At 40.3% G+C, this 22,557-nt stretch overlaps 1 protein-coding gene across 5 annotated transcripts in view; it reads right to left on the reverse strand.

Moving 5' to 3' along the window:
* LOC102311109 (collagen alpha-1(XIX) chain) overlaps positions 1–22,557 on the reverse strand; it is a 103,024-nt gene that overhangs the window by 10,945 nt on the left and 69,522 nt on the right. For all 5 annotated transcript variants that reach the window (XR_006053246.1, XM_005915483.3, XM_005915485.3 and 2 more), the window contains 27 exons: positions 21,523–21,558; positions 20,979–21,023; positions 20,241–20,294; positions 19,709–19,762; positions 18,023–18,103; positions 16,228–16,269; positions 14,819–14,896; positions 14,418–14,453; positions 14,185–14,238; positions 13,884–13,937; positions 13,074–13,115; positions 10,640–10,744; positions 10,422–10,475; positions 9,896–9,949; positions 7,856–7,909; positions 7,711–7,764; positions 7,178–7,222; positions 6,248–6,280; positions 6,054–6,098; positions 5,096–5,122; positions 3,917–3,970; positions 3,281–3,325; positions 2,894–2,938; positions 2,734–2,796; positions 2,263–2,298; positions 755–799; positions 115–258 (listed from right to left, as the gene is read on the reverse strand). Coding sequence is in view for 4 of the 5 variants with exons in the window: in XM_005915483.3 (XP_005915545.1) it covers positions 115–258; positions 755–799; positions 2,263–2,298; positions 2,734–2,796; positions 2,894–2,938; positions 3,281–3,325; positions 3,917–3,970; positions 5,096–5,122; positions 6,054–6,098; positions 6,248–6,280; positions 7,178–7,222; positions 7,711–7,764; positions 7,856–7,909; positions 9,896–9,949; positions 10,422–10,475; positions 10,640–10,744; positions 13,074–13,115; positions 13,884–13,937; positions 14,185–14,238; positions 14,418–14,453; positions 14,819–14,896; positions 16,228–16,269; positions 18,023–18,103; positions 19,709–19,762; positions 20,241–20,294; positions 20,979–21,023; positions 21,523–21,558 (1,479 nt within the window). In the remaining variant the exon portion in view is untranslated. The remainder of the gene's footprint in view (positions 1–114; positions 259–754; positions 800–2,262; positions 2,299–2,733; positions 2,797–2,893; positions 2,939–3,280; positions 3,326–3,916; positions 3,971–5,095; positions 5,123–6,053; positions 6,099–6,247; positions 6,281–7,177; positions 7,223–7,710; positions 7,765–7,855; positions 7,910–9,895; positions 9,950–10,421; positions 10,476–10,639; positions 10,745–13,073; positions 13,116–13,883; positions 13,938–14,184; positions 14,239–14,417; positions 14,454–14,818; positions 14,897–16,227; positions 16,270–18,022; positions 18,104–19,708; positions 19,763–20,240; positions 20,295–20,978; positions 21,024–21,522; positions 21,559–22,557) is intronic.

Here is a 22,557-nt window from a genome sequence, read left to right on the forward strand (position 1 = left end):
CCCCCCCCAGTGTATGAGAACTGAGGTGGTAACTCGAAGGAACGAGTTGCCCGGTAAAGCTTTTTAATTATCTGGGAGGGTTGTCTTTGTTTACGGTGAAAATTTTCAACTCACCAGGAGGCTTTCACTCCCCAGGAGTCCTGGAGGGCCGGGATCACCTTTTTGCCCCTGGGTACCGATGGGTCCAATTTGGCCGGGCTCTCCTGGGCGACCCCTCTCGCCCTGAACGCCTCTTTCTCCAGGAATTCCTGGATCACCCTGTAGCATTAAAAAAAAGTAGCAGCTCAGATATATCTCACCTGTGTATGATGTTGAGGCACCAAACATGTGAATGTGCTACAGCTACCACTCCTGGCTAGAAAAAGCTGCATCAGTGTCACTATAATCTTCAGGTCCCGCTGTAACTTTACATACTGTGCACAATGACCCATTTCTCCTAATGTGTCCAGTTAGTTACTGGTCCTGGGGTTCTGCTGCCAAACATAAAGCTAAAACCTCATTTTGCATCCTCTATTAAAGGCGTTTGCAACAGATTACTGTGGAAGTGTGACCAAGCTTTTGCAAACACAATAGCAAACTGCACTGAGCGTTAAATGCCTTTATCTAGCGCTTATGTGCTTGTGGGGATTAGTCATATTTGTGCTGAAGTGAAGACTTTCATTACTATTCATTACTATTCATCAAAATCTTTTTGTTGTGTGTTATAGTTGGAGTCACAAAAATAGCTTCCTTTTAAGAAAAGAGGAATGCTTACACGCTCTCCTTTGGATCCTCGTTCTCCTTGTCTACCTGTAGCTCCCTTAGAAAGGAAAAAGGAAAAAATATAGTTATATAGTTGAGGTCTTTGTTGAGGAGTAAGAAGAAAAAAAAGGCAGTGAAACAGTAAAAGGAAATTATTCTGACCCTGAAACTTTTTAGTAGCTGCACACAAAGCATTGATGTTTGGGATTGTGTAAGGGCGCGAGCAACACTCAGTCATTCTATTATGTTCATTTGGAATTTGTTCATTTGAATTTCTGTTAAATCCACTATAAGCGATGTTTGCAGAGGATTCTTATGAATTATTTGACTTTGAGGAATGCACGCTTTTCAGTTGACGCTGCACTGATTGCGTCTTACTCAGCTCAGGCATAATTCCTCCCCGTATAGTGTTTCACCTTCTGCAATGTCACGGATCCTCTGCATCACTCCTGGTTTGTATGACGAACGCCTTCCCACCAGCTGCCTCTACTGTACAGAGGAGCAGGGAGAAAATACCTGTCTCTGGTTTCGTGTCACAACATCTTGTGTCTTCCAATCCCTCTCTGTCACTCCTCATTGCTTCCCTTTACTCTGCTCACAGAAATACCTTTGGGAGCATCTTTGTATCAATTTCCTGCTGGATTACAGGAGCCATGCAAAAGACAATCTGGCATGATGTGGTTTTTGAAGCGGGCATCGCTTTGTGATGCCGTTCTCCCCTGCCTGCTTTAATCTGCAGTACTCTGTATTCCCCGCTGCCTGATGGGAGGCTTAAATCTATCATCTTGCCCACTGAAATGTGCTTCCCTGAGCATTACATTAAACCTCAAAGCAGTGTGCAAGGAATTTTGCTAAAGAAGGCAACTATACCATCTGCTAGATGGCACTGTTGCCCCACCAAAAAGTCGTGCCTGTCTATAGAAAGGCTCTGTGTGATGCTGAGATTATGAACAAATGGAAGGAAAAAAAAACAATAAAGTACTCGGGCTGTCATTAAGGTGTAAGGTGAAAAAAAAATTGTAAATCAGAGCAAAGCTGTAATAATCGTAGTCAATCGAGTTTGGGTATTAGATTGTATAATGTGCAGTGAATGGCAATTCAAGCCCATACTGTGAGACCATTCTGTGTGATTATGTAGTAAACAGTGTAGATTTGATCAGGTACATAAAAGTAGACTTTTATGCATATTTATTTCCATTTTGGCCAGGTTCATCAGGCAGAAAAATGCATATTTAATCTGAAGCATCTACTGCCCTCTATTACAAACATTTTATCATTGCCTGAAAGCATTAACTGTATAATGAGGGTGAAAAGACTAAAAGTCAACAAAGCCTTAAATCTGCAGGATTCCATTTAGGTTTTTTTTTTAATCGTTAAAATCTCAAATATGCAAATAGCTTTAATGCAGTCAGCACGCTGTAGCTTGAGGGGGGATAAAAATCTGCTGTGCCATCTTTCTGTAGCTTGGCTGATGTAAAGCACTTTCTATAAGGGGATTTGCGACGCGTTCGCACAACTCACCTGGTATCCTGGAGTTCCATCTTTTCCAGGTCTCCCCTGCTCAAGAAGCGCAACACAAACAAAGACATCTTGTATCAGCTCCCGCCTTCGATTGGATCAGCACTGTTGCACTCCTAGTAATCTCCACAGTTAATGAGATATCTCAACCAAGGGATAATGATCCTGATTGCTGTGCGAACATTGTTCCATTGTGCGCTTACAGGGAAAATTACAGAAACCATCTCTGATGGTAATTATGTGGAGCAATGTAATCATCTACAGGACAAGCGGAAGCTAACATATGTATTTTATTCATATTGTCCTTGAATCGTGTTGCTTTTCTTCCAGACACACACTACAATGGTAAAACAACTATGCGGCCATGTTTTAATAGCACTGTTTCTAGTGTGGACATTATTGGAAGGTGCTTTGTCAACATCTAGTAGTGATAATATTAAGGGAAGAGCGACAGAATTTGTGTAGCATCCTTACAGGAAGACCTTGGGGTCCCTCGGGCCCAGGGAATCCTGTCTCTCCCAGCGGACCCCTCTCACCCTGTCACAGAACAGAGACAGCCAATGTGTCAGTCGGCAGTGACAAAGGAATGACGCACAGATTGACAGCTCAAAGAGAGTTAGAGGCTCAGGCTCACCGGCTCTCCTGGGATCCCTGGCTCTCCACGAGCGCCGGGCTTTCCCTGTCAATCACAAGTATGGGAGAAGAACAGACCGTGTTTGACAGGTCCTCGATAGTGTGATATCTACAGCACCCCTGTAACCTTCCATTTAAAATACAGAGACCAGCATACTAAAGCTGCACAAAAGAAACCTTCCCAACAAAACACTGCACAAACAGACTGCAGGTGTAAGGCAGCATTATTAATCGAAATAGTTTGGTGCTATAGGAATTGAGAGCTATTATTCTGTCTACTTTAAAAAAAAACATCACTGACTTGTTGCCAGAGGCAGACTTAAATAACATAAATGACTGATCAGAGAGAAGCATGTCCTAAATTAATTTTAAAAAATGGAGGACTTACTGGAGGACCTAGCATCCCTGGTGGACCAGACAAACCCATATCCCCCTGGAAGCACAACATATTAGGTAGATAATGTACACATAACATAAAGAATACTATAAATCACTGTCACATCAAGCAGACACACAGATAGTGGTATCAGAAACTCCGTATAATGAAAGCTGCTGGGCTGCTATGTGTCTGGACAAGTGCAATGCAAAAATCTGAAACACTTAATAAAAAACTATAAATATCTCCTCAGAAAAATCACACACATATATTTATTATAAATGACTTCCTTAAGATCTTCATATTTCAACAGCAAATGCTTTGCATATGTCAAACCTTTGACAGCAGGCCCTGAAAGGATAAATTACTCTGGATGTCAGAGAAACTGAAATATTCCACCCCCATCAACCTTCCACAAAACACACAGTCACACACCGCCAATCAGTGGAAACACTTCTGCACAGAAAAGGCAGGAAGTTGTGAAAAGATGCCTCTAGGACTTTTTTTTTTTTAATGAAGGAAAATTCATTAAGTAATCGTGCAAATTATTAATTATTACATGAATACTTTGGCTCCAGCTCAGAAAAATGTGGAATTCTCAGAATTTAACAGGTGGTCATCGTGAAAACTTTGTATCTTGACGTTTACCTTAGCACCCGGCAGCCCTTCAAGCCCAGGTAATCCCATGGGCCCTGGTTCCCCCTGTGAGATAAAAACACACCAACTGTTATGTTAAGACAAAAAAACAAACAAAAAAAAAACCCCCAAGCCTCCTCGCTTTCCCCATTTCCCAACCAAGAATGAGGTTATTTCTGTCTCACAGTCCTAGAGTGAGGCTGGCGATAAGCGACTGGAAGGTAACAAGTGTCATTATAAAGCGACCATCATGCATAAATGAGCAGATATAGATCAAAAATGGATGAAGGCGAATAAATTTAATTCTGCACGGGCCAAGATTTTACACATTTCCCGCTCTCATCTTGATAATCTCGGTCAGGTATTGAGAGGACAATACTTCAAATGACCTAGGACACATGCTGTCACACCTTGAAGGCTTTATATCCATTAGAAAAACGAAAGCCATTTGACAATCACAATCACACCTGCTTTCTTCACTAAAAATAGAGAGCCATTCCCAGTGCTAAAGCAAGTGATGGCCTCTATCCACCTCATCTTGCTCGCGCTGCCATGGAGAAATGCCATTACACAGAATAGAGGGGCGACCGGCACTGACACAGACGGATTGTCCAGGTAATTGTCACACATGTAGATTGTCACGAATACGTTACTCAGGCTACGGGAAGAGCGGGCCAGCCAGAGGATCAGCTGTGAGACGGATTGGGGCAATTCCACCAAGGCATTGCGGACGCTTGAGCAATTTATTAAAATGTCAAATTAACATGCCAGTGAAAAATCACTGTGAAACAAAACAAACAAACAAAAAATAAAGAAAATTTTAAAAAATGCAACTGGGCCCGAGAAAAATTGATGATTCCCATGTCTGTGTGGACTGTTTTCAGGCGTCAGAGTTTGGGGGATGGGCATTTGAAGTGCAGTGAGGGTTTGTGGGTTCCCACTGGCAAGACAATATGGTACAAAGGTTTCATATTTGTAGGAGTCGAGATCATTTTTTTTTTTTCTGTGTGTTGGAGTTCTTCTGAAAGTGGTTAAGTGCTCGGGCTTGAGGCTGTATTGACTTATTTTATCCAGTAGAAAGCCATAGAAATAATTATAGCAAGCAACTGGCAACTCTGACTTTTTGCGAGGAGCACAAAAACAGCCAAATGCCTCAAAAAATATAGCCCACGATGAAAAGCTTCAACTTACTGCAGGTCCTTCATCTCCTTTGGGACCCTTAAAAAGAGAAAGAGAGGGAGAGCGGACATATTACCCCCGTGAAAGTGACAACTGCTTCCATAAAAATCGTAAATATCATCTTTAATGGCATGTGGTTACTGTATGTTATTGTCATTTAAATTTATATTAGTCATTATTACTTGCCTTTTCTCTTATTTTCTGTGTGTAAATCACGCTAATAGTGTAATATTGTCTCAAACGCAATTAAAATGATCAGGATCATATAATCCAGTCAAAAAGGCTTAAAACAACACCAGCCAGCAATTTTCCACATTAATAAGCACAAGCAATTATTGATGAATTGAGCCGCTTATCCTCCTTAACACTGATGAAGATGCTCCTTTATTTAGATTGCTCCTGTGGTGCTGTTGGCCTGTGATGGATGCAGTACCGGGAGAAGCATCCTTAAGATGTAGCTATGGCTCATGTCCATTGTGCACTGGGGATAGCAGAGTGTCTACTTTTTGTCACCACCTTAAGTGTTCGTTTTGGTGGATGGATCCCTGCAGGGCCTGTGACTGAATGTCTCTCAGGACTGGACAAGATTACAAACTGTCTGATAAGGAGGAGCAGGGGGAACCCGATAAGCAAATCGGGTCACTTCGGCTTGGCACTGTGCAGAGCAGCCGAACTTCTAAGTCCATTTTGCATTTCAATGATGTTGTGTGTCCTGGGGTGGATAAGAGGCACCTGTTTGAGAGTCAGGAAGCCTCTTGGCCTTCACCAACCACCAGATCTCAATGAGCATGATTGACTGTGATATAATAGCCTTAGAAGCCAAGATAACACCAGAGGGCTGGTCAGGCTATTTGTTATTCAGCTCTCCCAGGCTCTGCAGCTCAGACAGTATCCACATGCCTGTTTGCTAGTGTTACTCCACAATTCAGTGTAAAGGATTTGCTTCAGGCACAACAATGATTATACTTACCGGAGCACCGGGAGCTCCAGGGGGTCCTAAAATAGCTCCACCGCTCTGCAAAGAATTTTTTTATACTTTATTACACGGGCCAAAAACAACAAGCACAGAATCTTTTTCTAGCAAATTTGACTTAAGGCTCTGCACAGCACCATGCATTCAGAAGATCACAATGACAATGATCTGAAGTTTTTTAAAATCTTTACCTGTGGCTTGTACAGGCTGCCCATTCCGTTGCCCTACAACACAACCCAGAGTAAATCAGACATCTTCTCTAAGAGGCTCTTTTCATTGAATGTAAGTTCTAGGCACCGGGAGTCCTTACAGAAAACTGTACAGTAGGTCTGAAGCAGTTATACACTGCTAAGCCCTTAAAAGCTACATAAGAGAGATCAATAGCTCATTTGGTGATTACAGAGAGAGAAAGGAAGAGAGTGCGAGAAAGAGTGAGACGTGAAAAGAGGAGAAAAAAAACATAGAGAAGCGTAGACTTAATAATCCTTGAGCCAGTCGTAATTCCAAAAAGACGAGTGCCTCAGAAATACAAAAGAGCACACTGATTAAAAAGATTTGGGTATGAGAACTAGGTAATCTGCTCTTCTTGTATAGTATTAGAACATATAATGATGTTTTTCCCATGATAGATTGATAGAGGGCAGCTATTGTAAACGTAGAAGGAGTCAAGGTTCTCATTTAGAAGCAAGTGAATACCCGTGCCCTTTTCAGGCCACTGAGCCATCTCTTGTCCTCCCAGACTGCAGTTTATGAGGCCAGGGTGTGAGGGGAGGGGGGCAAGGCAGGTTCAAGGGGACAGCTGATGAATTATAGATTTGCCTTTGGAAGCGCTTACTCACTTTCCTTTTAAAGGAAAGAAACATAACTCAATGCCAGCGTGCAGGTCGTGACGATTTCATCGTATTTGTACCTGTTTGTCATTTATGCTTTTCCTGATACAATAAATACTGTTAGACTGAGGAAACATAAGTGCTGAGGACATGCATTTAACTCGCTAACCATAAGAGTGTTTCCAAAAGGATAAAGTGCCAGTAACAAAATAATGTGTAATCTATTACCCTAATGTAGGTTTTGAGACTTATTATCAACAGATAGCACTTGTTGAGGCACCAGGAACTTACCGGAGGCCCTGGAGGCCCTGGTCTACCTGGAGGTCCTTCATTTCCCTGCCAAACACAAGCCAGAGGAATTTTTAAACATGTCTGTGAAAATGCAAATGTTTATCAGCCACAGTCCCATGTTAATGTAATCAAGTGAATCTCATTTGCCGACCCTGGGAAACAAAAAAGAATCTCATGAGACGTCTATCTGCTCTCTAGCACTTTGATGCATATATTAAAATTTGGGGAAAATCTTAAATTATTTAATATTTTCAAGTATTCATCAACTGCAGTTTTTTTTGTTTTTCTGTTTTATGAATCTGTCTTTAAGATTCATGATACCACACATGGAAACAAGAGGACAGTGCAATTTCATTAATATACTCTGTCAAAACAATTTACCGCAGGCTTTAAAGCAGTGGCTGAAAGCACTCATGTAACCAGCAGGTCATTTAATGTGCGCTCCCACTGACAATACACTGTATATAAAATCCAGAAATTCGTGCACTCTGCCTGTGGTATGCAGAAAAATACAGAAATAGTAAAAACATTACTTTATCTCCTTTGGGTCCAGGCTGGCTCGTTGGACCTGGTCGACCCATGAGTCCCTGCAAACAGAATAGCACACTTATTTTATTTTATGAAACAATTAAAGAGATTTTGCATAATTTTAGACCACATGGAGGACGGATTTCTTACCGGGGCCCCTGTTCGACCAGGCACACCTGGTAGCCCTGGTGCTCCTGAAGGCCCCTAGAGGAGACAAAATTAGTTATTATTTTTTAAAATTTAATTCTTATTATCATCAAAAGAATTATTACATTAATATTTTTCCGCATCACTAGTGGCTTCATAATGTAGTGGTTTACACATGTGCAGAAATAGTCTCTGATTTCTGTGCTTACTTCATGGATTTCTGGTAATAACTGTCTGTAGCTCTGAGTTCTGGTTCCTGCCTAGTTCTGAATTTTGATTTGTATTTCACTCCAGTTGCTACTTTCAGTTTGTTAATTGTCTGTTTAGTTCTCTCAGCGTTTCCCAATCTGTTCCTCCTTCTGTCTTTGTCTTCCTGCATTCCCTGAATGAGCTTATTTATGTTTTGTTCATCCGTCTTGTTTCAGTGTCTCCTTGTTACAGCTGTGGCCACAGAGAGCACGAAAACTGGCTTCTGAAGTTCCTCTTTGAAGCTTTCAGATGAACGTTTCTACCATCACCATCTTGGTTGCAAAAAAACAGATGTGACAAGAAGGGGTGGGTCTGACTGTGAAACCGCACACTCACTGGCTAATGACTTGTGATTTATTTTGCTAGCCAATGCACACGTGGTTACATAGTATAGAAAATGTCTCCAATTTGAAACATACATGGCCGAGATTTACAAAATAGACTTAATTTTTTATTTAGTATGAATCAGAATGAGTGAGTGAGCCCATGAACTCAGGAGGAAAGTCTTTCCAGAGGTCAAGACGGAAAAACATTTCTCCATAGACTTCACAAAGTCTTATTTTCAACCACAGCTGGTGGCTTTCACATAGAATGTAGATTTTGGGCACTTCTGCACTGGCTTCATTTTCCTGACCTGGAAGCTCTTTGTGGCTTGTTGTCTGTCGTTTCTCATTCTAATTTTACTTCCTGTTTGTGCCCTAACTAGTCTCACCTGTATTAATTATGTTCAGCTGTGTCCTGTTCCCCACTAGTCTCCAGTTTCCTATCAGTGCTCAGTGTGTGTAGATAGAGCCATTCCTTCAGCCTGTGTATCCTTGTTGTTCCTGGCTCCCTGTGGTTTTCTAGGATCTCTATTAACTCCCAGTTGGATGTAGTTATTGGACTTTTCTGTCAACTTAATAAAAGGCATGCCTTTTATTATTTTGTCTACCTTGGAGTTCTCTGTTTGGATCCTATATTGTACGAACACTATAGTGCTGATGGAGAGTTATGTGGCCATGCTGAACGTCAGCTGTGCTGCTCCGAGCACATCAAGCATATATTCTTAAAATGTGGATAAATTAAATTATTGGTCATTGTGGTGTCACATCTGTTTTGTTAAAATCTATGCTACATTTTAAAGGATGAATTCAAAAGCTTTTCTATACACTGTAATGACTTCTGAGCTTATGCTTGTATTTTCTTTCCTTTAGAGCTTATCTGAGTATGCAGAAGCAGCAGAACATCACATTTTCTACTGTGGGGCACTTCATCATGCGACAACTTTATTAATTTATTTGGCGACTAGGCCCTATAGTGTATTGTTTGCTATATTTTAGAGATGCCATTGCATGCATTTCTTTGATCACTGAAAGAAAAATAAACCTGCTATCTGACCAAAACATGTCTTTTATTGAGCTGTTATAATCTAGTAGCAAGTGTGCCTGCTAGTAAAACTCTTCTGTCATGGCAGTTCAGTGCTGAAAGCTGACCTATGGGAAACTTCTCAGCTGCTTTCAACACTGTCTTTTTTTAAATGAACACACACAAACACGCAGGGCAGGCTTTGTTCTTCATAAAGTAGTTCCTTGGAGAGCAAGAGATAGGGCATAGTGCAAATGCAGCTCTGCGGATAGCTTTTGATAGCTTCTTTTGAAAACAGACTCTCAGAGCAGACAGACTTTAAGATGAGGCCAACATTAGAATATATTTACATCCGTTTGAAAAACCTCTTTCTCAATGTCACGGTGACTTCTGACCTGGTTAGATAACCACTGGATTAATTTGTTTAGATTCAACTTTTTCTTCACTCACCTCATCACCTTTATCGCCTATAGGGCCTGGGAACCCTCTCTCTCCTTTTACTCCCTGCAGGAAAGCAGAAGCAACAAAGTAGGGAAAAGTGAATGTTTTTCACAAGGAAGAAGGGAAGAAAAAAAAACAAACCTTAAACTAAAGTCTGATGGGCATAAATTTCAAAATGCATCTTCCAGCACACAACTTGAAATTGCCTAGCCTATTTCACCATGGTACAAGACTGTATCCATAGCAACAACTTCTGCAGTGAAAACCCAAGTGTGTTCAGAATAATATGAGTTGTGGAACAGCTACTTAGGCTTTCAGGAATAATGCAAAAATAAATTCATGAAAAGCTTTTTTTTCAGTGCAAATCTTTGTCTAGCAGATTAAATGCACATTTAAGCAAACAATATCATAAAATAAGGCTATATCTTCTACACATTCTTGCCATGCTGATAAAATAGGTTATTCATATAGTAATATCTTTATAAAATCCATTTTTGTTATTTCACAAGTTTACGTTTGACATCTTCTTGCCTACCTTTGGACCTTCTTTTCCCGGGTTACCCATCGGGCCTCTGACCCCAGGATCTCCCTGTTTGGAAAAGGAGTCCATAATGAATTTGTGTCCAATAGCGCAAGCATGCACTCAAAATATTCATGAAGGAGCACTGAAAGCATGATGTGCAATGCAAATCAAAGTCACATTTTTTTTGTAAATTGTCTATATTGCCTGCTATGCTAATGAGTCACTTGTACCTTTTCTCCCACTAAGCCCTCTACTCCTTGCACTCCGGGGGAGCCTTTTTCTCCCTTCTGTCCAGGCAGCCCTGGGACTCTCGTCTGGCACACACTGCAGGCATTCTACCAGTGCAGGCAAGGCAGGAAGCAAAAGTGGAAGCACAGATAAGATTTCATCAGGCTGAGCTGGAACACTGTATTTTCGCCCTTTATTATGTCACATCCCCTGGGTGGAGGACAAGACCCCAACTGACATAAAGTGTTCTCAAAATGTCCACAGAGCAGAAATAATGTGAACCCACCTAGAGTGCCTCCAAGAGTGTCTCTCACTGAGGTGAGTGGTGAACTTTGTCAAACTCACTGACTGTGACATTTAGGTGAGAACCTAAATATCATTGGACCAACTCCATTGGCACTGCTGCACGTTGTGACTCGGACATACTGTATGTGCAGCAGGATTAGTGAGTTGTTGCAATGCTGTATTTGAGTATTTTAAAACGAGTTTACTCGATCTTGATAAGGACTTTCCAGATATTTTGCTCAAGTGACTTTGAGCAGTGCTGCTTTACAGCTTTTACTAAGACCATTTTTACATGTGGATACTGGATTTTTTTTGCCAGCTACATACTTATGGTGCGCATAAAATCTACAATGGCATTTCAGCACTGACCCCAGAAAAATGTATATTGTATCACATCTCATCTCACCGTATCTTATTGCATTACATTGTACTGTACTGCCTTGTATCACATCCAAGCCTAACGAACTGTATCACATCTTATCATATCACAGCATATCGTATCATAATACATCACATCCCACATATTTCATCCTATTGTATTGTATTATATTGTCCATAATGCATCACGTTGCATCCTATTGCATCCTATCATATTACATTGTATCATATTGCATCATATCGCATTGCACTGTATCGCATCTTGATCTATTCTAGATACACTATAGACTCTACTCCTAGCACAGAAAAGAATTAGGAAGTTTAAGTTGGAAAAAGGCAGTAAAAACAAATGCATTTCAAAAATAACAACAACAACAAAATCTCACTAAATTTGAAAAGTAAAATGAAAAGCCATCGTTTCAATATTGCCATTTAAGCCTAATCTTCAAAGACTTCAACACAATGGCAAAATAATAAGAGCATGCTGTTACTGACATGAATGAAAAGAAAAACAATACACGTGTTAAATGTGTTTAGCGCTTTTTTTGAAGGTGTCATCGAGGTGTCAAGAGTACTAATCACAGCGGCGTTACGTGACTCTGATGAAGGCTGTAAACAGTAGATGAATCTAACGGAGCACTTAATGGACAAAATAATTTGACTCTGAAGGAAGGGTTGACAGAAAATAATAAGTCTGCTGACATCTGGCTTTATCTATCAATGATTAATCATGTGAAGGCATTATATTTATTGTCAGAGCTGACGTATGTTAAGCATTAAAAAGAAAAAGCTTTAATTCGTCTAAGTGCTGTCCTGCAGCTAACGACATGTACTAAGGTGACTAATTTACGTCAGTGGGAGAAAAGAAACAAGAATTGCATTTATTTTGACAGAGTGTTCACATTATGAAAGGTAAAAGCTACTAAAGGAGTACTTAATCCCATTTTAACACTGTACTATAATCTCAGGAGATACTGAGGAGTGTCTGGTATTAGGTTTAACTGTGTAGTCCTGGTCCACATTCAGCACTGGTCAGGAAAGGTTGGGATCCTGAGCACTGCTGTAACAAAATATATTCCAATATATGAGGAATATGTTAGAAAAAAGTTTTAAAGTGCTGCCTGTCTGCTGATTTTGGGAAAAACTTATATAATATGTCCCAAAAGTTAACATTCGTTCAGATTTACATATTGAGGGTTAAGGTTTAAGTAATGTAAAATGTAGAGAAGAGACAATTAAAACGGAGCTAGGGCAGAAGAGAAGTCATTTTGCGTGAGTGTTTTGAGGCTTTTGGATCAAGTGGTGACACATTGTTTGAATGGAGAAGTGCTATTTAGCAATTATTCTTCTGTAAAACTGTATACAATGCATATCTGAAGCCGATCTTATCTTTTGAGACAGTAATCTCTTTATAATCTTGTTTTTCACTTTATTTGCATTGCACTTGTGTGATATTTCAATATTTCATTGTCACACTGAGAGGCTTTACTAAACATGTTGTCACACTGTGCACCTCTGGTGAATGAGTAATCCGGGCTTTCTCGTGAAATTGTTTTCTTTTATTTTCTGGATCTCCTTCTCCCAGTCATCCTGATGAAGGCACTCAAGGGCTTTCTCACAATATCTCTCAAGTGATTGCATCCATGTATTAGTGGGATAGTACTGTTTCAAGCCGGCAAATGCTGTTCATTTTAAATACCAACCCTCACGCTTCTGCATGCAATTGTTCTGTGAAAACAATGCAATTATCATCAACTATGGAGATATAAATACCTTAAGCAAAGCACCCATGTCTCCAAAAATCGGCAGGGCAGTCTGTTAGGAAAAAAGAAGCAAAAAAAAACAAAACAAAAAAAACCTTAATTTCAAATCTCATCTCTCTTTATTTTTGTGATTTCTGCAGTTGTTTATTTTTGCTTGACTGCTTCTTTTAATAAAACATCACAAGGCACACAAGACTGACTTACATGCCTGGAATGCGATTTTTTCCTTGAACATATTTAACAAAGTTTGCTTTAAGTGTTTCATTCTCAGTTTTATCTGGATTGCTTGAGGAAACGGTTTAATAACTTTGTTATTTTGGAAGACATGATCCCAAATCTTCAAAATATTGTTGTTCTCTGAAGCTGAGAAAAAAAAACAACATTTTGATGTGAAGCCCGTGTATTTAAAAAAAAACATAAAATGGTATAAATGGCTTTCATGCGTCTTTACAACGCATGAATATAAATGGGCTAAAATGCAAAAATTTCAAGGCTCTGATGCAGCAGCGGTAGGAATGGTGAGGTACTCACACTACAGCTATTAGCACTTTAGTAAATGCTCCTCATTTGAAACTCACAAAGACACAAGAAAGGAATAAAAATATGCTCTAACAACAGGGGGCCGCCAATTTGTTGTAAACTGGAACATTTTCCTGAATGTGGTGTCGGTTGCTGAACACTAGAACTACAGCTACTTATTATCCCAAAACTGCAGCTACAGTCTGAATACTGAGTTTGACTTTAAGGTGATCTCAGTAGGTCTCATGGCTGATCAGTGATGCTGAACCGCTGTAAGCAAAACAGAGATTTTCTTACTTACTGGTTCACCTGGAGGTCCAGCAGGCCCCGGTGGACCTGGCCTACCAGGGGAGCCCTTTAATTGAGACAGAACAAGGAGTTAACAGCACTTCTGGTTACGATATGAAGCACACAGGCAAGGCTATAACTTTCAGCTTTCACACTCTTCTCAGTTGGTGGGGATTTGTGTCCAGGAGCTGTGATACATTGTACTTGTTCATCCACAGTTGGTAGCTGACATTTCTCCATGCTTCTGGCCATCTTTTATCTGTAAACGTGCAAGGGAGTGGAAAACAGTGGAAGGACAGGCTGCCCTAACTCACCTCTCTTCCTGGAGCTCCTGGGGGGCCAAATGGACCTGGGGGTCCACGAGAGCCCTGAAAAATACCAAGATAGAGGCTAGCAGCGTTGCCCTATACAGTCACCCACACTTACTGTTAATAGTGCTGTAACAAAATTGCCAAGAAGAGATCCATGGCTAATTGGACGAACATTTTTAAAAATCGACTTGAACATCTTGTTTGTGTTGTGGATACAGAAAATTTATCGCACACACCTCAATTCCTGGCTCCCCGGTGGGTCCCATGGGGCCCTAAAAACACATCACACATCTTGTTAACACCACCTGCCCTCTAGCACCCAGGATCCAATAAAGGAATTGTGTTAGACACCTTTTGATCTATTGATTCTCTGTCGACAACCCTGTGTTTCAAAAATGAACACAGACTCACTCACTGTCAAATCTGAGTTTCAAACTAGCACCACAGAGCGTGCATGATGAGGCGAGAGAGCAAGTAATGACCGATGTTTCTAATAAAAACACATCTCCAGTATTCAGAGAGTAGCCCATTCTTTCCACGCCTAAGACAAAAGCAGGAATCTGAAATGTTTCAAGGGTGCCACTAAATAATAAATGGTTTGGTGCTCACTGACCAATCAATACGACATCATACTCACAGGTGGCCCTGTAATGCTCTCCCCAGGTTCGCCCTTTTCACCGTGGTCTCCGGGCAATCCCGGGATGCCTCTTTCACCCTAACACAAACACAAGGGAGTGGTCAGTGATGATTTAATGATGGTGAATCCAGCTAAAGGAAGGGCTGCTGCATTGCTCATTAAGTATTCAAAGACTGCCAGAATCCATTTCCTGTTATCTTGTGCCTCTTTGCTTAAAGGGTAAAGAAAGAAAACATAACCGCGGTGAAGGCCGTTATCATGCAGATTTTAATTATGTCCATCATTTTGCCTATGTATGATACATAAGATACTCAACTGTGCAATTATTTTTCCATGTCAAATCCACTGATATTGATAGTACAAAGTGATCAGAAAAAAAGAATGAAATCTCTTTGATATCCAAGCATATTATGACAATTTCAGTGATATCAGTCATATTAGTGATTTCCAGCTGGTATTAGATGGACTTCAGGAGATATATCTTCATGTTAAAAAAAGTAAATAACATGGAAGATGATGTAGAGCAGTAAAAAAAAGTCTCCAAGAACCTCAAAACTGTATTGTGTAATGTTTAAGTGAAATCCAAAAAAGACCATCAAAGCAAAATTAGTTTGATAATAAACTTCAAGGTAGGTTTGTTGGAATAATGCGCTCAAGGAAATCAGAGAGAATGGTTTAAACGCAATAGACCAGAGGCCAGTTTTAAGGAGAAGCTGTAAAGCAGTGTCCTTGAAGGCAATGCGTTCAAAAAGCTACCTTTCAACAGGATAATAACCTCAAGCATACGGGTAAATTTAGCAAAGAATGGCTCAAAAAGAAGAAAATTAAAGGTTCAAGAAGGGTCTGGCCAAATAAAAACTACACACAAGATCCTATCAGAATCTCACTGGAATGCTTATGGAGGGGATTTAACGTGGGCACTGCATGCAAGAGCAACATTTTGCAAATTAGGAAACTTTACATGGAAAGGTGGTCAAGAAGTTGAGTGAGGCACAGTACGACCAGGAGGACAATGATGCAAAACACACTATAAGAAGTTAAATGGAGCAGCGCTACCGCGTAAAGCCAAGGCTGCACTTACTTTTTCCCACAGAGGAATATTGCATCAATAGATCTGAACAAAGTGTTCAGATAGCCACACAGAGCCCTAAGGTCTCAGCCTAGGATTACATAATGTTACATCATTACAGAACATGACACATGTAGTCGGTGTCAGGTTCTGTAGAACAAAGCAAAGTGTGGACGTTTTCATTCCCGTGACACATTTTCAAGCTCATGCTATCCTGGAATTCGTGCCAGGTAAGCTATTTGTTACAACTTCTTCTTTTTTGTAGTACAATTAAATTTATTTAGCTGAAATGTTTCTTTTTCACTTTTTATTGCTTATTTGGTGATGTTGGAGGACCTACCTTAGGTCCACGAGACCCTCTAGTTAAAGGCAACCCTTCCCCCTGTAAAAACAAAAACAAAACAAAAAAACAAAGAAGACTTTAGAATAGAAATTCACTGCACACTGATCAGCAATTCTCTTTGAGAACTGAGGTAAGGCCCGAGAAGCATCCCTAGTGCTTTAATTCAAACAGGAGTCTTGAATCAGTATGAGCTACACACATTACAGTGTTGCCTTATGAGCACATGTTCAATACTGCTTACAACAATTTGATTAGTTTCACTGTACAGATGCAAGGTGATAATGCCGTACCACAGAGAGGGTGGGGGGTGGGGGAGAAAACAAAAAACCTTAATTGGAATCGAGGTGCGGGCATTATTTACTGTACCATCCAGATGAGACATTGATTTCTGTGGTCAGCATGTATTTCTGGTGCAAGTCCTACATTGTAAATTAGCTGGGCAGAAGCTGGGTTTGAGCCAACACAGCAGTTCTTACAGTTTTGGGGAGAAATGGACCAGTTCAGTCAAACGTGAAACACTAAAGTTTGGGAAGTACAGAACTTTTGAAACCAAAGAGATCTGATGACATTAGTGGGGCACTTCCACTCTACAGAAACAGAACTTCTCCCTCGGTATGTGAGAGTAGATCATAAATTTATAGAAATTTATATAAACAGCATGTTTAAAGTACAAAGACTTAGCTGGTTATTATTCAGTTGAAGGCAAGCTCAACAAAGTGTGTGACATCTTAGTTCAGTGGTTTATACATTTGCCTAACAAGGAAACGATCGTGGAAGAAGAAACAGATTCCTTTGGGGTTGTGTCAGGAAGGGCACTGAATACAAAAATCTGCCAAATCAAATGTGCGGCGCTACCTGCTGTGGCGACCCCGCATGAATAAAAGTGGCTTTGTCCTTAGCTGCTTGAGCAGGCTAACTCATTAAAGATATGTTTTGTTTATTTCCTTTTCCCTTACCTTTGTCTTATATGATAACGTCCATAAATGCTAAGGACATTTCTTCCTACATCTCTGCACACTAATGGTATTTTCAAAAGACAGAAATATGTCTGCTTTAAATGAAAGTCATTTTTCTTAGTTTAGCTTTTTCACCTATTGCATACAACACTGTGAGAGGTCATTTTCACGTGGTAAACACCCCATCTTGACACCCACAGCCGTGTTTTTCAATCCCTTTCCAATTTTCCCAGTGCAGGAGAATGTTAAGAGGTTTAAATACGTCGGCCTGAACACAATCTTTCCTTTATTACTCTGCTCACGGTACCCTTGGCTTGCTTGATCAGTAGGTCTGCTGTTGGGCTTAATGTTCAGATTGGTGTTTCCACACACAAACAAACACGACTGTTTAAAGCTGCAGAAGTCCACAGGTGATTGAGAAGTGCGAGTGCCATCAACCGGGATTGAGGCTGTGGCTGCACATGCACAGCCTCTTTGGGAAAGCTATAATGAACATTTCTATATGCAGAGCCATGTCTATAAAAGAAACTGAACAGCTATGTGCTCCAATTACGAGGATAGGTGATTATCCAGGATGGGGATATGTGATGGTGGACTATCTAATGATATTGCTACTTCATAACATCATTGCATCTGCGCTGCTGGAGGACCTAGTTTCTTTAACTTGCCTGCTGCTACTCTAGCTGTTTGCAGGTGATCTGCATTTCTGAAAGTCTCCTGTGTTTCCATCTGCTGTTTTATTGGACTGCATTAATGGTTTTTAATGCTGTATCCTGTGTCTTCAGAGCTGAACCCAACAAGGTGAGGTTACTGTCTACATTTGATATAATACCCACCATATATCCACCCACAGGTTCGCCAGGCTCACCCTTAGGACCTGGAGGTCCTGGTGGGCCGATCATTCCACCAGAGTCCCCCTACAGACAGAAAGACAGATGCTATTTAGAAATTTCTCCATAAAAAAAACATTAAACCAGCCCTGTCTTCTTAACAAGCCAAAGAAAGTGCAGTGTTAGTTAGACACAGTGAGGTGAAAAAAAGGGTGAGAAGATGCAAGGATGCACATGTGAACGATGTCAACACCAGCGCATCATGTTAGTGGGAGAACCTTTTGTTTTGCATATTTGTCACACTCACATGTTTTAAATCATCAAAAAAAAAACCCTATCCAAACCCACCTGACCCTATGTGAAAAACACAACTGCTCCCCTTGTTAAATCACTTCCACAACCATGTTTGACTGTTGCTACGGTGATCTTTTTATGAAATGGCATGTTTATTTTATGGCAGATGCAAAGGGACTGAAAGCTTTGAAAAATTTCAGAGAATGATTTTCCTCTTAAATTTTAGGGATCATCAAGATGTTTATTTCTTTTTGGTCAGCAGTTTTCTCCTTGGATCTCTCCCACAGATGCCATTTTTTTCCTGGGCTCTATCTTATTGTTGAAACAGGAAGTTTGACCTTAACTGAGTGAGTTACTTTGTTCCTCATCTGTTCTTTGCTATGCCTTTGCTATCAACCTCAACAGTGCTTTATTGATACTTATCAATTTTTAGCATGGTGGTAATGACTAGCTGCTACAAATGAGCATGTCAGCATTGTTGGGTAAAGACTGCCACCATGCTTAGCATTCATATAGCTGTTCTTTTCCTTTTTTGCTTGTTTTTGGAAAATACTGCTTGAAAAATAAATGAAAGAATTGTAGCATTTTATTGTTTTGTCAATAATATTAGCAGCTATTACTGCTCAAGAGACAGTCTTCCACAGTAAAGTCCCATTTTAAAAAAGTCACGATTGCTTGATTGATTAAGCTGACAATATACTATATTTACTAGTTATCTTTAAAGTTCCTAATAAGAATATACATATATATGTATGTATAAACATTGTTAATTGTTGCATCTGCTAACATTTTTTACTCTATGCTAAGCTAACTGCCTTCTACCCCCAGCCTCATATTTAAGCCACAGACGCTGCTTATTTTTTTCTCCTATTTATTCATAGAGCGCCACACGAATGAAGTGCCTCTTAGATTGGAGTCAGTATAGCAAATTTGACAAAGGAGGATTATACAATGGAAAAAACGAGGCTTAAGCATTTTATGTGAATGAATATAGGAGGCTTAAGCACTCTAGGTCTATTTCTCTGCTCTGGAGAATAACAGAGTGACTCTGGTGGGTGGGGAGAATTGAGTGCATCTTCATTCTTTCTGACAAGTAACAAACCCCATCAAATATGCATGTCAGCTGCACACTTTTCCACTTTTCTAGTTTGCCACTTTCAGCAAAGTGTTTGGAATATAACTGCAAGAAGAAGAAAAAAACATTTGTGTGCAAAAACAGAGGAGTGAGAGGCACCGGTGACAGGAACACAAAGTTACACAATGACTGAGGATTGGACGAAGGGCAAGTAATCTAAAAGGCATCTTTGCAAGTTGTCTGGCATGTTGAACCTGTAATAAAACATCATAGCTTCATTTTTCTTTGCTTTCAGGTGAGGACTTGATTTGAAGTTTACCTACCTTTTCTCCTTTCAGTCCATCGTTCCCAGGTACCCCTGGCTCCCCTGGTGAGCCCTGTAAATAGTGGTGAAAAGAGACACATCTATCACCAGGCCTTCATCTTCTCACACACATTTATCTCCTCCTCCTCACTGCTTCAGCAGGCTGCTGTGTTCCAACATAATTTCCCTTAGCCAGGATTTATGAAATGCCTCTTTTCCCTCCCTGCTTTTGAATAAAGACAGATGCTCATTACCGAAGCAGGTGTGGAGAACAGATTGGGCCTCTGCCTCCGTTCCCGGCATAAAGCGCTTAGATTTGCCTCTTTCCACTAATTAATTCTTAAATTTGATTACTGATCGTCTGTGTAAAAATTCTGGACTTTTCTCCCCTACTTCTTCTCTATCTCTGCCTGCTGAGGTTTATCTATTTATCTCTCTATTTGGCTGGCGGCGTTAAGAAAGAGGACGATACGGCAAGGTGACAGATAAGGCGATGAGAAAAAGGAAGACTTGACATGAAGTGCTGGTGTTTATGATGCCAGAACACTTACTGGCTTGCCCGGGAGTCCTGGGGCTCCAGTGGATCCAGGAGGGCCTTGCTTCCCCTGGAAAAACACAAAGGAAAACCAACACTATGGATATTCGATTTTCTTTGTTTGGTTATAGATATGATTTCTGGGCTTTGGGTGTTCTTGCCCAGCCCAGCTACAATGCAAACACTGACTTTCCAAAGAATTTCATGAAACGTTGCCTGAGCGGCAGTATATTTGCATGCATGCGGTATTTCAAGTTAAAGCGACGCTGTTATTCTGTAAAAGCTTCTCATATTCACTTCCATTTTGAACTGTATTGTTTTTATATATGAGGATGATCTAAATGATTCATCTGTTACCATGGAAACTGAATTTTTACTGTATCTTGGCTTTTATCTCACAGTACATCTTTTACAGTAGCACTGAGACAGAGTCTTCTTAATTAACACTTGATATCATCATGAGCATTATTCAAAAGACTACATTTACAAAACAGGCTTAGAAACACCAAAACTGCAGATTTAGAGTTATTTAATTTGGACTGAACTCTGAATTTCAGTGCATTTTACTTTATTTTCCTTCCATCAATGACCAAAACCTCAGCAGCTCTTGTTATTCTGCTCCTCGGTCAAAGCTATAATGGCCTTTCATGCCTATACGTGTATCATTTTACCTTGTATTTAGCACATTTTTAGACATCAAAGTTTGACCTACTCTAAATGGCACAGCACCCCAGAGATAAACACAAAGCCTCACCTCTGGTCCTTGATCTCCCTTTAGTCCTGGCGGCCCCATGTTTCCCTGTTAAATCACCAAAAAGGGTGAATAAGACGCACACGGGAGGCAGAAAACTGCAGGAAAAACATCTTGACCTCTGTGCTTTGTCATACAGCGCTGAGAGAAAAACTACATAGATTTGATTTCTTTCTGAGTTCAGTGTTCAGCAGAACTTTTGTGTGCTCCATGAATGTTTTGGAGTATTTGGTGAAACCTAAACAACAGAAAGAAACTTTGTGCAGCACGGTACCCTCCAGTAACAGCTCAATAACATCACTGGACTTCGTAGGGTTACTGCCAACCTACCAAATATACACCGAAGAAAGGATGCCTTCTAAAAAAAAAAGAATCTGACAGAGAAATCAGTAATACCCTGCTGAGACTACTGGTGTACAAACACTGTGGAGCTTGTGTGGAGAGTTACAGAGAGTACTACGTTGGACAGGAAGGAATTTTGTAGCCTTATTTTCTTGGCAGTAGATACTCAAGTTTTAGTGCAAAGGTTAAGTCTTTGATAAGTCACCTTGAAGCCTTGAGGTCCTTGAGCGCCTCTCTCCCCCTGCAGAAAGTAAAGGAAACAGAAAAACATCCGTTCTCAAGATGTGTATAAAGATCCAAGCCATTTCTCTGGCTGACTGTGGTTAAGGTTTAAAAAAAAAAGTCTTCAAGGACTTTCGTGAAGTTAGCATATGATGTGAAGGTTAAAACACAGAATATTTCCTTTGCCAAGTTAGCTTTTTTCTTGCACTGAGAATGTGAATATAATAAAATCAGCAGCTGTTGAGAAAAAAAATGAGTGTGTGAAATTTTTCTCTTGGCTTCATACCACACTGCATTTTTTTTAAATGTTTGCACTGTTCTTCTGGCTTTTTCAACAAAGAAACACCGAAATATGATTAATGTGGCAATTCTCAGCTTTAATTTGACTCAGACTATGATGTGTCGCTGTTATGACACAAACACGGTGCTCAGTGTTTACGGGTTGATTAGTAGGGGGCTGATATACTCAGTGACCGGCTGCAGTCTCCAGGCCTTCCCTATACTTCCACTTTCCTCTTTGAGTGGTCTTTCTGCTGATAGTCTGCTATCCAGTCTGTTCTTCAGCAAGCAGATTGCATCCTCAATCACACTTAGATTAGAGTATTTGACTCAGTCACTTGAGGATAGTCCCACTCTTCACCCTGAAAAGCTCTCTCTTACTTTATGTTTAGGATGTTTTTTCTGAATATTACCTACATAATGCTCCTGTACGCACTGTCACTTCAGAACTGCTCCAATGCTTTACACATGAGGTCACATGACCTTTGGTTTTTGAGCTATTCCTTTTTTCTCCCCACTACATTCTCCTCTTTGTAACATTTGATTGAGGTTAATTTTGTGTCATTTTGTGTCATTGCAGAAAATTGTTCCACAGCTCTCGTAGCTTCCTATTGTTCTTTTTTTGGTCTGTCTTTTTTTGTAAATTGCACGCTTTTCTCTCCTATTTGCAGGGTTACCATGGTTTTGCATCCTGTTTTGAATCCTCTGAGGTCATGCTGTCTTAATCACTGACAGGGAC

The sequence above is a fragment of the Haplochromis burtoni genome, unplaced genomic scaffold, assembly GCF_018398535.1.
Source record: "Haplochromis burtoni strain Fernald_Lab_line unplaced genomic scaffold, NCSU_Asbu1 Contig_12, whole genome shotgun sequence".
Classification (NCBI taxonomy): Eukaryota; Metazoa; Chordata; class Actinopteri; order Cichliformes; family Cichlidae; genus Haplochromis; species Haplochromis burtoni.